Here is a 13,713-nt window from a genome sequence, read left to right on the forward strand (position 1 = left end):
AGGACTACTTGGCAGCATTACAGTTGACAGCCATTGCAAGATTTAGCATGTTATCACTGTGTTTTTCATGGAAACTTGGCAGAATGTGGCAAATTCCCTCTCATTCTCTTACTCTCCCTTCCTTTTTTCCATATTTTCCTACTATATATGCCGTATCCCATTTCAGAACAGCAAGTGACTTCAGACATTTCTCAGGGATTATCGCACTTCATGGGCAGCGATATATCTAAGGCATCTAAAGACACCCCAGAAATGCTTTGCTTGGAGTACCTTACGGCTAAAATGGGGCTAGCTGTACTCCATCTCACCTCCTACCTGCTGAAACAGGCAGATACTGAAAGGAGGCAAGATAACAGAGTTGTTCTTGTTCACAGCAGAGAATCAAAGCAGGACACACTACCTCAAAAATAATTGAATCTGATTTATGGGCTTGTTCAGTCTCCCTGAGTTCCTGTTGACTTTGACGGGGGTTAAGATTTATCCACACTTCACAGTGTATAGTCAGCTTCTTTCAGTAACCAGCTGTCACAGACTAGCTATGGTTTGCTGTTTTGCTCTAAAGTATAGTTGATGTTAAGAGAAATACAAATCTCCATTTTTACCTGCTGCTGAGAAACCATGAAGGGGCCATTTAAAGACACTAATTTCAGCAATTTAGCTTTGGGTCACATCCATTTATCAGAAGTCCAGTGTAGTGGAAAAGACTTCCCCTCTTGAGTTGTTTTCCTGAGATTTATTGAAAGAGGCCTAAAACACCAGGATGTACTTCAGAGCTTACTTCTGTGTTAGTGAACCAGGCTGACTCCAGACGGAGATGAGATGTGGCATGTTGCCTAGACAAGAGCTACAGCTTTCTGTGGGCAGTTCCCAGCATGGGCAGTCACCAGCCAACACCCTGGCTTTACAACTTTGCATCCCAATGGTTAGTCTGAGTTAACTCCTCTACTGGTTCCCTTCCTTAAATTTGGCCCTTTCCATTATGAGGGCATGATGTGGGAAAATGACAAAAAGTGATTGCTACTCCGTGGGCACGCCTTTTGCTGCCATGTTTATATTGATAATTTTAGTGATGCTATATACAATGTTGCTTAAAGTGTTTGTTAATTATTATCTCAAACTGTAAACACAAGGTGACTGCTTCTTTTATATCCTCCATCTGCAGAGATGGGCTTGTATGAATGTACGTGGATGCAGGATTTGGCCCTAAATGAAGAAAATTTTTTTCCTTTGTAAAACTGTCAGGAAAAGGTTTGTGTACTTTCTGTGTTTGTACATTGTCCAGCACAGTAAAGCCCCGTTTTCCTTAAGCCAGTGTCTTAATAGACATATTAAATAGCAATAGAAGTTAAAAGACTTCTGAAAAGTTGTATGACCCAGTACAAGAAAACTATCTGCCTGCAAGTGTTCAGTCACTTGCAACAAACTGCCTTGACTTTTGTAAATATAATGGAAAAAATAGCCTTTTTTTCTGGTTACTCCCTGAGCTCTTGTACTCCAGTGGCCCTTTCTCACCTTAATTTCACCCCTCTCCTAGCATAAATCCAATTTTCTTGCTCAGGCACCACCTTATCTTTGGCTTAAAAATTCAATTCATATCACAGACTTTGTATAGCTTATGCTGTACAGGCCTCTGACAAACTTCACAGCTACATGGTGAAGATCTAGTAAGACTGGAAAAGTAGAAAAACATTCCTGGCTTGACATGGATGTGAAAATAAGAACCCAGATTTTCATCCTCCATCATGTTTTTATGAAGTGACACAGTCTTTTGTTATGTTTCCCTTTTTTGCATTTCAAAACTATCCAGAAATTGTTGAGCCATTGGCACGATATTTTCCCTTTTTTGCCTAGGAAGGTTGGTCAAAGGATGTAGCAGTAGATTTCATGTTCCGTAATAATGCTCTTGCTAGAGTGGGTTTTAATAATTTCCATGCCTATAGAGGCCTGATTTAGAATATATATCATGAAAACAATTTCCCATCCATTTGAGTAAAAGGCAAGAGTGACTTTTCCCCTTGTGAACAGACATTTGCTGTAGTATCTCAGTGTCCCCAAAAGTCTGCCTTCCCCTGCTGGAACATGTAGCAGAGAAACGTGGATGAGAGGAAAGGAATAAACAAAAGAGAATGAAGACCAACACAGAAAAGGGCAAAGGCAGCAGAGGGATCTCAGAGAGTCCTTCATAGTTAGGGGTACCCCCTCATCCTCTGGACAACTATGCTGGAAAAGAGCCCACTGTCACCAGCTCTATGTGGGAAAAGACCAACAATTTATCTTTTTACAAGCTCTATTTTTCCACCCTGCTAGACTTTAAGAGACCACTAACTTGGAGGTTTAAAGTCAGCATAAGCTTTCCTGACCTTTTCCAGCAAATCACACTCTTCAGATGTCCATCTGCACTTCGTGCTCCTTCAGAACTCCCCTGAGGGTATGTCTTTCTTGGGCAGCCTGGTATGTGATCAACAGCCAGCCATGGCCAAAGAAACTGTAAAATTCATTTCTATTTTAATGAAAACCCTGAAACTTAAGATAGGAACTCAGTTGAAAAGGCTGTGACTCACAGAAGGAAGTTTCAGTTTACAGTTAATTTCTGTACATTTTCACTGCTAGAGTAACTTATTCTTCTCAATTGATTGAAGCCACTGTGGATCATGGGGAGCGATTATTTGCCAGGGAGACCTCTAGAACCACATCAGAGCAAAGAGCTCAAGTTAACAGTGGCCTCCTGGATCACTTGCTCATGTTGGGCAACAAGGAGCAGGTCAATCCTTCTGTTGCCCACAGAGCCCAAGGGACTGCTGGGATATGGACAATACAGGATTGTTTGTCTTAATGTTTATGGGTAAAGGCATCGGAGTTGCCTTCCCTTATGGAGTATCAGGCCTCTCCTTTAACGTCATCAGTAAACAACAACCTTCGTATAACAATTGGGGGGGTGGGGTGGTATATTCTTTTACTTTTTTTTGGTTCTTCTGACTGCTATGCAAAACTGTACCATGGCGTACATGGGAACTCTTTCAGAAGCAGGATGACCTACCTGGACCTATACTGAAATGCTATGCAGTGAAGATGAGAACCTGTCTTGCCAGAGATGAGAGGCCACCGTGCGAGGTCAATGTCATTCCAGAGAGACGTGCAGATGCTGCCGTCAGGCGAGCTAGTAAGACACCTAGTGGACTGGGAGCACACAGCCAGCCAGGCCGCTTTCTTGGCAACCTTTGTGTCTTAGCTCCAGGAAGAGCTGAAGTATTTCTGGCACAGGCTATTAATGGATAAAAAGCATGTGAACTTCAGCCATCAGTCTGCTGCATAATGTCCCAGGGCAAAGATGAGCAAGGAGCACTTTAGAACAAAAAAGGGGGGGGGGGGGGGGAAGAAAAGACGAATTGAGCCAAGTGGAGTCTGTACTTTGTTCTTATGTTTTTACTGGCAGAAATGCTGCTATAGTCTTTTGCAAAGCTTCAGAGTTCTCAATTTACTGTGAATAACTCTTGGATCAAGATATCAAAATGCAGTTTTAAAAAACTCAAGAGATTCAGAATATGGAAATTATTATGGCGTATACTAGACAATCCCAAGATTTGTTTTAAAACTTCGGGGTCTTATAGACAGACTCTTCTGCCTTCTTAATATTTGTACTCTATAATTAAGTCTCCGTGAAAGGTATGGGACATGACTTTCCTGTTTATCTGTCTAAATTCTTATTCTGCTTCTGTGATTTCAATATCACTTCATCACTACAGTTATTAGTAAGCTCATGTTTTTCTGTAATCATACATTCCAATTTTTCCCATACTAAGTTCACTATATTGAAAGCATTTTTTTAGAGAAGGAAGAGGGCTACTGAAAAGCAGTAACTCTTTTGTATATCAAGAAGTACTTGGTGTATCCATTTAATTAATTCATTTTTCTATTTCATTAAATGAAAGGTGTGGGGAGGAGAAAAAAACCTCTTTTCACCTTGAGGAACGTATAAAAGTGAGGTGGTATAAGCACTTTAATAGATGTGTACAGTACAAGTCAGAAGTATTTGTTACTGGTAAAGAAAAGCATCAAATAGGAAAGAACAACCCAACTTTGTGTTTGCACTCTGTTAAGGCTAAGGAATTTTTTTCCATGTTATTCTTTTTTTAAAAAAAAAAAAAGTACAAGTATTTGATATAATTTTCTTTTAGTTTCACATAGTGTACTTTTTTTAAAAGACCTGAACTAGAAAATAAGACAAAATGAAAAAAATATATGCATTTAATGTATTTCAACCTGAGAGCTAAATAACCATCTCACAAATAACCTGTTCACACCATGAATTTGATTTCAGCCAGTGAAAATACAATGGTGTGGGGTCATTTCTTGATCTGTCAAGGTCAGTCATCTAAACAGTATGTAAAAACCATACATTTGCAAGGAAAGACAGTCCCTTGATTGCTAGTGGAGGCTGGTGACATCTGAAAGTGGATAGGCAAAACTGTCATAGGTCCAAGACCAGAGCCAGTTCAGAGCATCTGGTAAAGATCACAGAGTGTTAAACTCGCATCTGCCTGTGACACACAGCCTTGTCTGTTAGCTGCAATCCTGTGTACCAAGTTGCACATAGAAATGCAGATTTTAAGATCACTCATTAGGTGGCTACTTTGCACACTCCGTTCTCTGTCTTCAGCTTTCATGCAGTATCAGACATTCCAGGGGATAGATGGTTATTCTGAAGCACTTTTATTTGAACTGTGTAAGAGCGAAAATATTACCTGGACTTTCTCCTTTATGCTTTTTCTACATGTATATGCATATATTCTTCAGCAGCATACAAAGATCCTCCGTTTTGCATATCTGGAAATTATAGGGATAGTATTGAACAAGTAATTGTGTGTATATATATATATATATAAAAAATAAAAGTTCTCACAGTGTTGCAATAAATGTGAGTAATTAGAGCTCTTGGAAGGACTGGCAAGCAAAATTATGAAGCCACACAAAACGCCTTTTTTATTTTTTTTGGAAAATTCAATTTAGTAAGGCAAGATATGGATACTGCTAACTGATTGTAATGACTTTGAAAAGGTGTTTCTTATGTGTGAAGTAGGTCAGGAAATTCATAGCTTGCTAATATAATCTGCATTGTATATGTGAATCAGTTTGGCTAATATTCTTCCTGTTTTCAGAATTTGTGTTTATGTTGGTTATTTTCTGGTCAGCAGAACCACATAATTCACAGACATGAAAATCTAGTACCTTATTCAAATTTGTAGTCCTGCAGGTATAATATATAGCCCTTTTGATAGTGCATAGTAAAGTGATGCCAAATTGGAAATTAGGCCCCAAAGTTGAGTACCAACATTTACATCCAGTAATAGGTAACAGCTGTTCAAAATGCCACATTGCAACATTCTCCTTAGCAAGCAAGCAAGATATAAGCACACAAACAGTGTGTGTAGTAAAACAACCTCACTAATATGTGAAGCCTTTATCAGAGTTTCTGTTGAACGTCTTTTCTGACTGCCTACTAATATACCAGGGGAGGGTTTCAGCAATTAAACTTCTGAAGGCTCCAGGTTTTATGGGGTTTTGTGCAGGTGCTTGTGCTGCAATTCTCTCGATGGCTGGCTGTGCCCACCGAAACAGGCAGAAACCATGCAGCCTCTGCACAGAACCCCTTCAACTTTTGGGGTTCCCTTTTGGTGGCATAAACTTAGGAGATGAATGCGAGAGAATCTGGTGTTACACTCAGCTCAGACTGAGGAGGTTTACCAGGCAAAGGCTGAGGCATGCCAAAACCTGCAAATTGGGACATTTGCTTAGTTATGGACAGAATGAAATACAACAGTAGAATATAGTTAAGGCAAGGGCACTACTCTGCCTCCCATGCTGTGAGAAGTGGTGGTAGCACCGATGAAATTGGCGGGTGTGGGATGAGACGGTGCTTAGTCTTATTAACTTCTTTTATTGTATGAGCTGTCCTGATTAATTCAGCTACTAACTAAGAATCAGGAAGACGGCCTGCCACTTGCTGCCACCGCTGCTTGCCCTCATGGTCTGCTGGTGCCCGTTGCTCCGATGCCTTTCTGCTCATTCCTGCAGATCATCTGTGCTACAGGGGTCAGGTGAGATGGAAAGAAGGGGGACTAGGAATTGAGCTCTTGCTTGGTGTAAAAGTGTTGGACAAAGTCCTGAGAAGCAGAGAAGAGTTTGGGAAAGCTGGCAGAGTGGCAAGCTAAAGAGAGAGCTTCCTTTCTAAGCAGATCGTATCTAACAGAAGCTATTTGTGGCCTTGCTTTTTAGAAGCTAAAAGCTGCTTAGAGTTGAACTTACATTGAAGCTGCTTACTGAAAAGCTGAAAGGCCCTATCTAATCCTTTTGTTGCTTTATCAGGTTGTTCTGGCAAAACAATTGCTTAATATGTTATATGGAGATCAGCTTTGACAGTATTATGTTAATGCAGGTCTCAAGGCAGATAGCAGCTGAGGCAAAAATGTTGCATAGGAAAAGTTGCCTCATAACAGAGTCCCACATAGTAAGTTTTGTAATTAGATTTATAGGCTGAGAAATCAAGTAATCACTGATGTTTCATGCAAGTGTCTCCAAAGCTTGGATTTAACTGGATCATATCTACTGAGGGAGAAGAAACAGAAACAGCTTTCTAAAGCTGGAAAAAACAGGACAGGACAGGAGTACAGTACAGCAAGAAATGATGTGTGATGCACATGGCATCTGATTTCAATATGATGACTTTTTCCGCCCTCTTTGAAGATGTATCTGAAGTATGCCATTTGTTTTAATGTCCACGGATTTCTTGATTATTAAATTAAACATGACCACTCTGTTCCTATCAACTTAAGAAAGAACTGCTGCTTTTGTAACTTTATAGATGGTTTTGTCAAGTAGATTTACAACCCATTTATTCAAATAATTCTTATTACCTTCAAAAGTTATTCCAACAAGTCTGGCACCTTGCAGTAGCTTTGTACCTTTGCTGTAATAGAATTGAAGAGTTTGAAGATGATTGTTTCTTTTCCTCACTCTGAGATACAGTCTTTCTGTCCTTACCCCTATCTATTTCCCCCCTGGTATTCTGGCTGCCAATTTTAGTTCCTTGGACAGCACTGTGGTCTTTGAAGTTAGAAGAAGTATGTTGCTTTCCACATGATCAATAGGCATTTGGCCACCAAGTCTCCACAACACTATTTTTAAAAATAATTACAAAAGTTCTTCTGAGAGAGAAAGAGGAGAATAAATTCTTGAGTGGCTCAGCATTCATCAGATGAGGCTGAGATAAGCAGATAAAATAGGGAGGCTGGATCAAACTGTTACAGCATTAAATTTTTATGCTTTTACTTTAAAATTTTTTGCTAGATGAGCTAACACTTGGCCCATTTGTACTGTATATTTGAGGTTTTTTATTTTAACATATTCTTGCTTTTCTCAATTGTTAATAACAAGTAGTGAAATGCCATCATCTCCCCTTACACTGTAGCCTTTTAAGATGTGTATTGCAGTTGAGACTGGATGCAGAATTTAAGCGGGTCCATCTTGTCCAGGGCAATGCCATGGCTGTGACAGCCAAGGATCCATGGGCTCAGCTTGCCAGCCCACGTCAAACACTAATAGCCAAGAAGTCTTAGGGGACTAAGAGACAAATGGAAACTGGGGGGGAGGAGGAGAGGAAGCATGAGAAAAATGAAGATAGGGCTCATTTTAAAAAAATCTCTAGTTTGTAGGAGATTCAGAGTACAGACAGAGCTGGCAGTGAAGGTCTGGCTGATGGACAAGTTAGGGAAAAAAATCTGGAAATACTGTTGCAGTGACTGTACATGGAAGGCAGTAAATAGGGAATGAGTTACATATATCTACTAAAAAACTACCACAACTGGTCGCATTCTTTTCCTACTGTGAGTACATGTGGTGATGCACTAAAAATGCAGATTAATTATGACCGCAGTGTATCCTTTCAGAGAAGGCTACAGACGGACAAATTTACTAGAGGGATGTATAATGCAGCTATGATCTGCTTGAAAGACAGCAAGACTGTGTGTTGCATACACCTAATAATATACGTGTCTTTTTTTTATGAATAGCATTTATTTGAAATAAATGCATTAATCATAAATTAGATTTTTCCCATTTTAGGTAGTTCTCATTTCTTTCATTTAATGCAGGCTAGAGAGATCACATCGTCATAATAAAAAATAAAGCAGTTTTCAGTGTAGCTATTTTGTAGAAGTAAGGAATCTAGTCATGAATTACTAAAAGGATGAGTAAGACTACAGTAAGGACTATCAAATGTGTAGCTATTTCTAATGATAAGCAAGCACCAGGAATATGTGGGATAAGGGAATATAATAGGAACAAATATGGTAGTCTACCTGACCATAGAATAGAATATTTTCAGTTGGAAGGGACCTACAATGATCACCTAGTCCAACCGCCTGACCACTTCAGGGCTGACCAAAAGTTAAAGCATGTTACTAAGGCCATGGTTCAAATGCCTGTTAAACACTGACAGGCTTGGGCCATCAGCCCCCTCTCTGGGAAGCCTGTTCCAGTGTCTGACCACCCTCTCGGTAAAGAAATGCTTCCTAATGTCCAGTCTGAACCTCCCCTGGCGCAGCTTTGAACCATTCCCATGTGTCCTGTCACTGGATCCCAGGGAGAAGAGCTCAGCACCTCCCTCTCCACTTCCCCTCCTCAGGAAGCTGCAGAGAGCAATGAGGTCGCCCCTCAGCCTCCTTTTCTCCAAACTAGACAAGCCCAAAGTCCTCAGCGGCTCCTCATAGGACTTGCCTTCCAACCCTTTCACCAGCTTTGTTGCCCCCCTCTGGACTCGTTCAAGAACCTTAACATTCTTCTTAAATTGTGGGGCCCAGAACCGCACCCAGTACTCCAGGTGAGGCCACACCAGCACTGAGTACCGGCTGGTTATACTGCGTTGAACGCACCTCAACAATGTAGATTATGTCTCTTAATTGAGTCTCCTTGCCTGTGCAGTCAGAGATCTCTGTTTAAGTCCTGTAAATCAATGAGGCTATGCAACTGGACGGAGATCTTCCCCTAAATGTATGGAGTAGATCAGGGTTTTAGCAAATGGCAAATATCAAAAGATTCAAAGTTTGATTTTAAAATGTGAAGGTGTGTTCATCCTTAGAAATAAGTCTTTTATAAATCTGCTTCTTCCAGGGTCTGTATGAAGACCAGGAATGTTTTCATTCATCAAAACAGGATTTTTCAGTATATTGAATTATACCAAATATACAGAATTCAGAAATTTAAAGCAAGGCTAGCCCAACTGTTTTCAGGCTTTAAACATTGTCTCAGATATTTTTGGAATTTGGGGGGAAGTTTTCAACTCATTAATTTTAATACATGTCAGTTTAATATATTTTGCTTACTCTGTGCATGTTGTTGTTCTGTTAATTGAACTTCCACAGTATTTTGATTTCATACACACAATTGCACTGGGGATTTTAGCTTTTAACTATTTGTGCTAAAACAACTTCATTTATCAATGTGAAGAGTTATGCATGCACCCCAAAAAAAATCCCAGCAAAAGAAACAGCGAAAAGTATGAAAATCAAACCAAAACAAATGGCAAAGAATTTCCGGTCCCTGACAGTATTTTTCTTGAGCCCTTATTGTTACTCCTGTATGAGAAATGTTCATCTAGAGGGAAGTCCTTAAGGCAAATGCTGCCATCTAGAGAGAAACAGAAAGAAAGTGCATGATTTACTTAGTGATATGATTTTTATTCCCAGGGAGCCCCAGGAGAAGCTGGACAAGGGTCCACAGAATGGACTGTGGTGTCAGAGATGGGAGCCGTTGGGGTGTCTTTCCAGCAGCTGTTGACTGAAAATAGTCAGGTAACTCCCACAGACATTGAGAAAAAAAATAATGAGAAAATCCTGACAAAGGGTTTTGAATATGTATCAAAGATACCGAATGCTGCTTCTTAGCTAGTTAAAATTATTTCATGTTGCACATTTTTTTCCTTAGCATTTCCTTTTTTTCTGAGTAAAGCTTTTACTCTAAATTTATTTTGTTTAAAGGAAAAAATGCAAAAGAAGCTTGCATTATTTGCTATTTATTGTTCATCTGCCTCTTTTTTCACATCACAAAGACTCTGTTTACTCTTCAGCTGGTTTTGAGAATTAGGATTGCAAAATTCAAATAGAATGACAAACACAAAGAAACCACTGAAAATACCTGAAAGACCAGAAAGAAAAGTGGGGATTTACCTTGTCTCAGTATATTATGTGTGCAGCTATATAAACATCCCAGTGTGTTCAAAGACTGAGCTATGCATGTTAAGCCTGAATGGCAAAAATGAATTCTTGTAGGTACTTTCAAAACTCTGCTAGCAGTAGCATTTCTCTGGGTATAATGAAGATGACTCATTATGAACTAATGACTTAGAAGAGCCTGCAACTAATGCTACACATGCTCAACCTTGTTAGGCCCATTTATTTCACTGAAATTATTTGTACAGTGTTAGCCATGAGTGATTCAGAGTTCCAGTTTGAAATGTTCAAATGAATAAGCACAGTAAAAATAAGTCGGGCTTAACACATCGCCAGTGTACTTTTTTTGTTTCACATAGACAAGTATGTTTCAATGTCGGTGTGTAAAACAATGAGTTGGCAAGTTCTCTCTGGGGTATATTTTTAATGACCAGTTTTCTTCAACGTGGTGTGTTCTTAATGATGAATTGTATGTGGTCTTGGTAATGATGTAGGTAGGCAGCATCTGAGAAGAAAAATAAGGCAACTTCTGTGTCTGTCCTCTGAAGTACCTCAATAACATTTGCAGTCTGAGAATTTAGGATAGCTTAGCTGCTTCTCCCTAAATGGTGTCCTGCGAGTGGAAAAAAAGTAAGGGAGAACCCTAAGTTCTTCAAAGTATATGCATATTTGCTGAGAAGTGTGCTTACAGGGTGAATGAGTTTGTATTTTCATCTGAAAACTGTGAAGGGGCTGGAGGCGTTTTGAAGAAGTACTAATTGTCAAGGAATGATTATTCCTGTATTTTATGTATATTTAGAACATATATAATGCTAGCAAATTCTCTGTGACTTAGGAATTTGCTGAGATTGAGGGAAAGATGTTTATTTTTTATGCAAACTAAAAATGTAGAGATCTTCAGGGCTCTGTAATGAACTCAAAGAAAATCATTTTACAAAGCAATACTTTTTTTAAATATTAGTTGATAAGTGGGACATTCTCCTAGTGGCATATTGGCATTGGTAATATTTTCCACCCGGAAACATTTTCATCCTTCTTATTTCATATCCAAAACCTTTTCTGCAGTATGATCATATTGTAAATTGCTCAAGTATAACCTATACACAACATGATGGAGTCAGAGGAAGGCTAGTTCTGCCATACACCATAAAATATTCTGAAATCACAGAACAAATGCTTTTTTTCTCCACAATTCTTCCTGGACTTTTGATACTGACATTTGAATCCAAAAGCCTAGATAGATTAAACTTACTGTTCTTTTGTTCTTTCAGGTATGATGTTAGCTGGGTTTTAAGCACCAGACGTGGTAACTGTTACAGGCCAAAAGCAGTGCTTACCAGCCATTTCTATTTCATTGATGAGGAGGCTTCAAGTTTGAAGTTGCAAGACAGGAAGCTCAAGCTATCCTTTTAACTACACAACAAATACAATATGTTTTGAAACATATTTTCTCTCTGGCTGCCATACAGGATTAGAAAAATGAAATATACATTTCATAGTGATGCAAGGGCTTGTTTTGAAGTGACAGTTCCATATGTTACCAAAAAAAAAAGAAAAGAAAGAAAATCACAGATGCCTGAAAATGATGGGAAGCTTGTGAGTTTCCACAAACACATGAAAACTTCCCAAAGGCAAATTCCCTGCTTTCATAAAAATGCCCATGAGTGTCTTCTATTCTCTAGCATATGGTGCTGCCTATAAAACACTTCAGCCTTCCAGAATGCCAGTGACGCAAATAGATTTCTGCATTCCTGCAGCGGGATATTTTTGCTTTTATTTAGTGTTATTTATTTACTTTGCCAGATCCTCTTCTCACAGTTCCTCGGTTCAGTATGGTCAGTTGTTTATTATGACAAGGGAGGTTGGTATCTTAGAAAAAACAGAGATGAACAAGGTAGTTAAGGTAGATTAAGAATGGGTTTGAAGTAAGCCAAACCTCAAATTATTTATAAGATTTTGAAAAATCAAGTGGGATCTTTTGTCATCGTCTTCCTTTTGGTTCTATGTGTCTGGACTTTTTGCCTTTTCCAAGAATCGCTGAACATAGTAATGAGATTGTTTGGAAAAGGATGATTATAAAACATCCCAGTGCAACCTCATGTTGCAATTACTGAAGTAGCAAGATTCGGAATTATAATTTGAGTTCTTAAAAACAACAAATCCAGCACCTGTGGTAAGATTCCCAAACCATGGATTTAATTGGAAGTTTGGGGGTTCTCATTTAACTGATAAATTTGGCCATGAAATGCAGGTTCTTCTAGGATTAGAAGCCCATCCTAAGGCATGTGCTTTTTTTGTTTTAGTTTGGGTTTTGTTTTGGTTTGTTTGGTTTTTTTATTTATTTATTTCTGTCTCTTAGCGTGTTATTAGAATGGTTAGAATTAGGTTTATTACTTTAGGGTGAAAATTCCCTGTGTTTTCCACTAGTAACATTTTTATTAGAGGACAAGATGAGGAGCATGCTGAAGCAGGAGGGAAGGAGCTGGACACAGAATTAGATCCGAGTCGGTAAGCCAGTCCTAGTTGCATGTGGTAGAATTGTTCAAGGGAGGCTGCAATTCAGGGTGAATTTGAGCGACAAGAAAGAAACAATGTCTCTTAATATGTGTGTGAATCTATATTTTGCTAAAAAGTCTATTTAGCTGAAAATTGCACGGTATATTCTACAAATACATTTTCTTTTTAATGCAAATACAAGGAGACCAAAGTTGCACAGATTTTGAATGCCTAAGATTCATTCAATTACAGGAAGAAAACTTGGTATCACAAGAACTCAGTAGAAAATTTGCCACAGATTTAGTAAACTGCAGCTTCATTATACACTGAGTTTTTGTCTTACCATGTATTCAAATGTGTTTTAAAACAGCTTTCCAGACAAGCCAGTATCATCTGGAATCCAGTTTATGTTAAAACTCGCCAACTTGAAATGTCTTATTTCTGACATCTCTGTATTGTTGATAGACTAGAGATGCTTCAAGATTCAGTACAAATTCAGGACTGAATTTGATTTAATTGACATTTGCCATAAATTAGGAGCTTGGAATTAAATTAATAGTACATTCTGGTTTAGATAATTATAGGATGGTATAAAAAACCCCATAATTTACTTTTTGCCACACTCACTGGGCATATCTTTGAATTTTAAGCGACCTTTTGCTAGAAACAACTGGAACATATGCAGTGCCAATAAACAGATATAGGCATGCACAAATGCATGTATAAACGAGACCACGTGCAACTGTCAAATGAGTCTGATATAGCTGGCATCAACATCAATAAGTTTTCTCTCTTTTACCTCTTCCAGAACAGCTTGCTGAATATAATGGTAAGCTCTTCCCTTCTCTTCCTTTCTTTTCAAGTTAAAGGACAATACATTCAGTTTATTCCTACAAGTGTCTGTTTAGACTTAGTAAATGCGGTTGCCTCTTACATTAGCAGTCCCAGGTTCTGATCCTGTTGGGGTTTTATTTTCATTCACTAGCATATTACA

The 13,713-nt window shown here is 38.8% G+C and overlaps 1 protein-coding gene across 1 annotated transcript in view; it reads left to right on the forward strand.

Annotated features, from left to right (window-relative positions):
* The first annotated feature begins 6,016 nt into the window (after nt 1–6,016).
* LOC148051503 (uncharacterized) overlaps nt 6,017–13,713 on the forward strand; it is a 163,896-nt gene continuing 156,199 nt past the window's right edge. Inside the window, exons 1-2 of the mRNA XM_087736853.1 lie at nt 6,017–6,095; nt 9,741–9,845. Of these exons, the coding sequence (XP_087592979.1) occupies nt 9,795–9,845 (51 nt within the window). The 5' untranslated portion in view covers nt 6,017–6,095; nt 9,741–9,794. The remainder of the gene's footprint in view (nt 6,096–9,740; nt 9,846–13,713) is intronic.

The sequence above is a fragment of the Nipponia nippon genome, unplaced genomic scaffold (assembly GCF_047370975.1).
Source record: "Nipponia nippon isolate SJK-2023a ecotype South Korea unplaced genomic scaffold, ASM4737097v1 scaffold_6, whole genome shotgun sequence".
NCBI classification, from domain to species: Eukaryota; Metazoa; Chordata; class Aves; order Pelecaniformes; family Threskiornithidae; genus Nipponia; species Nipponia nippon.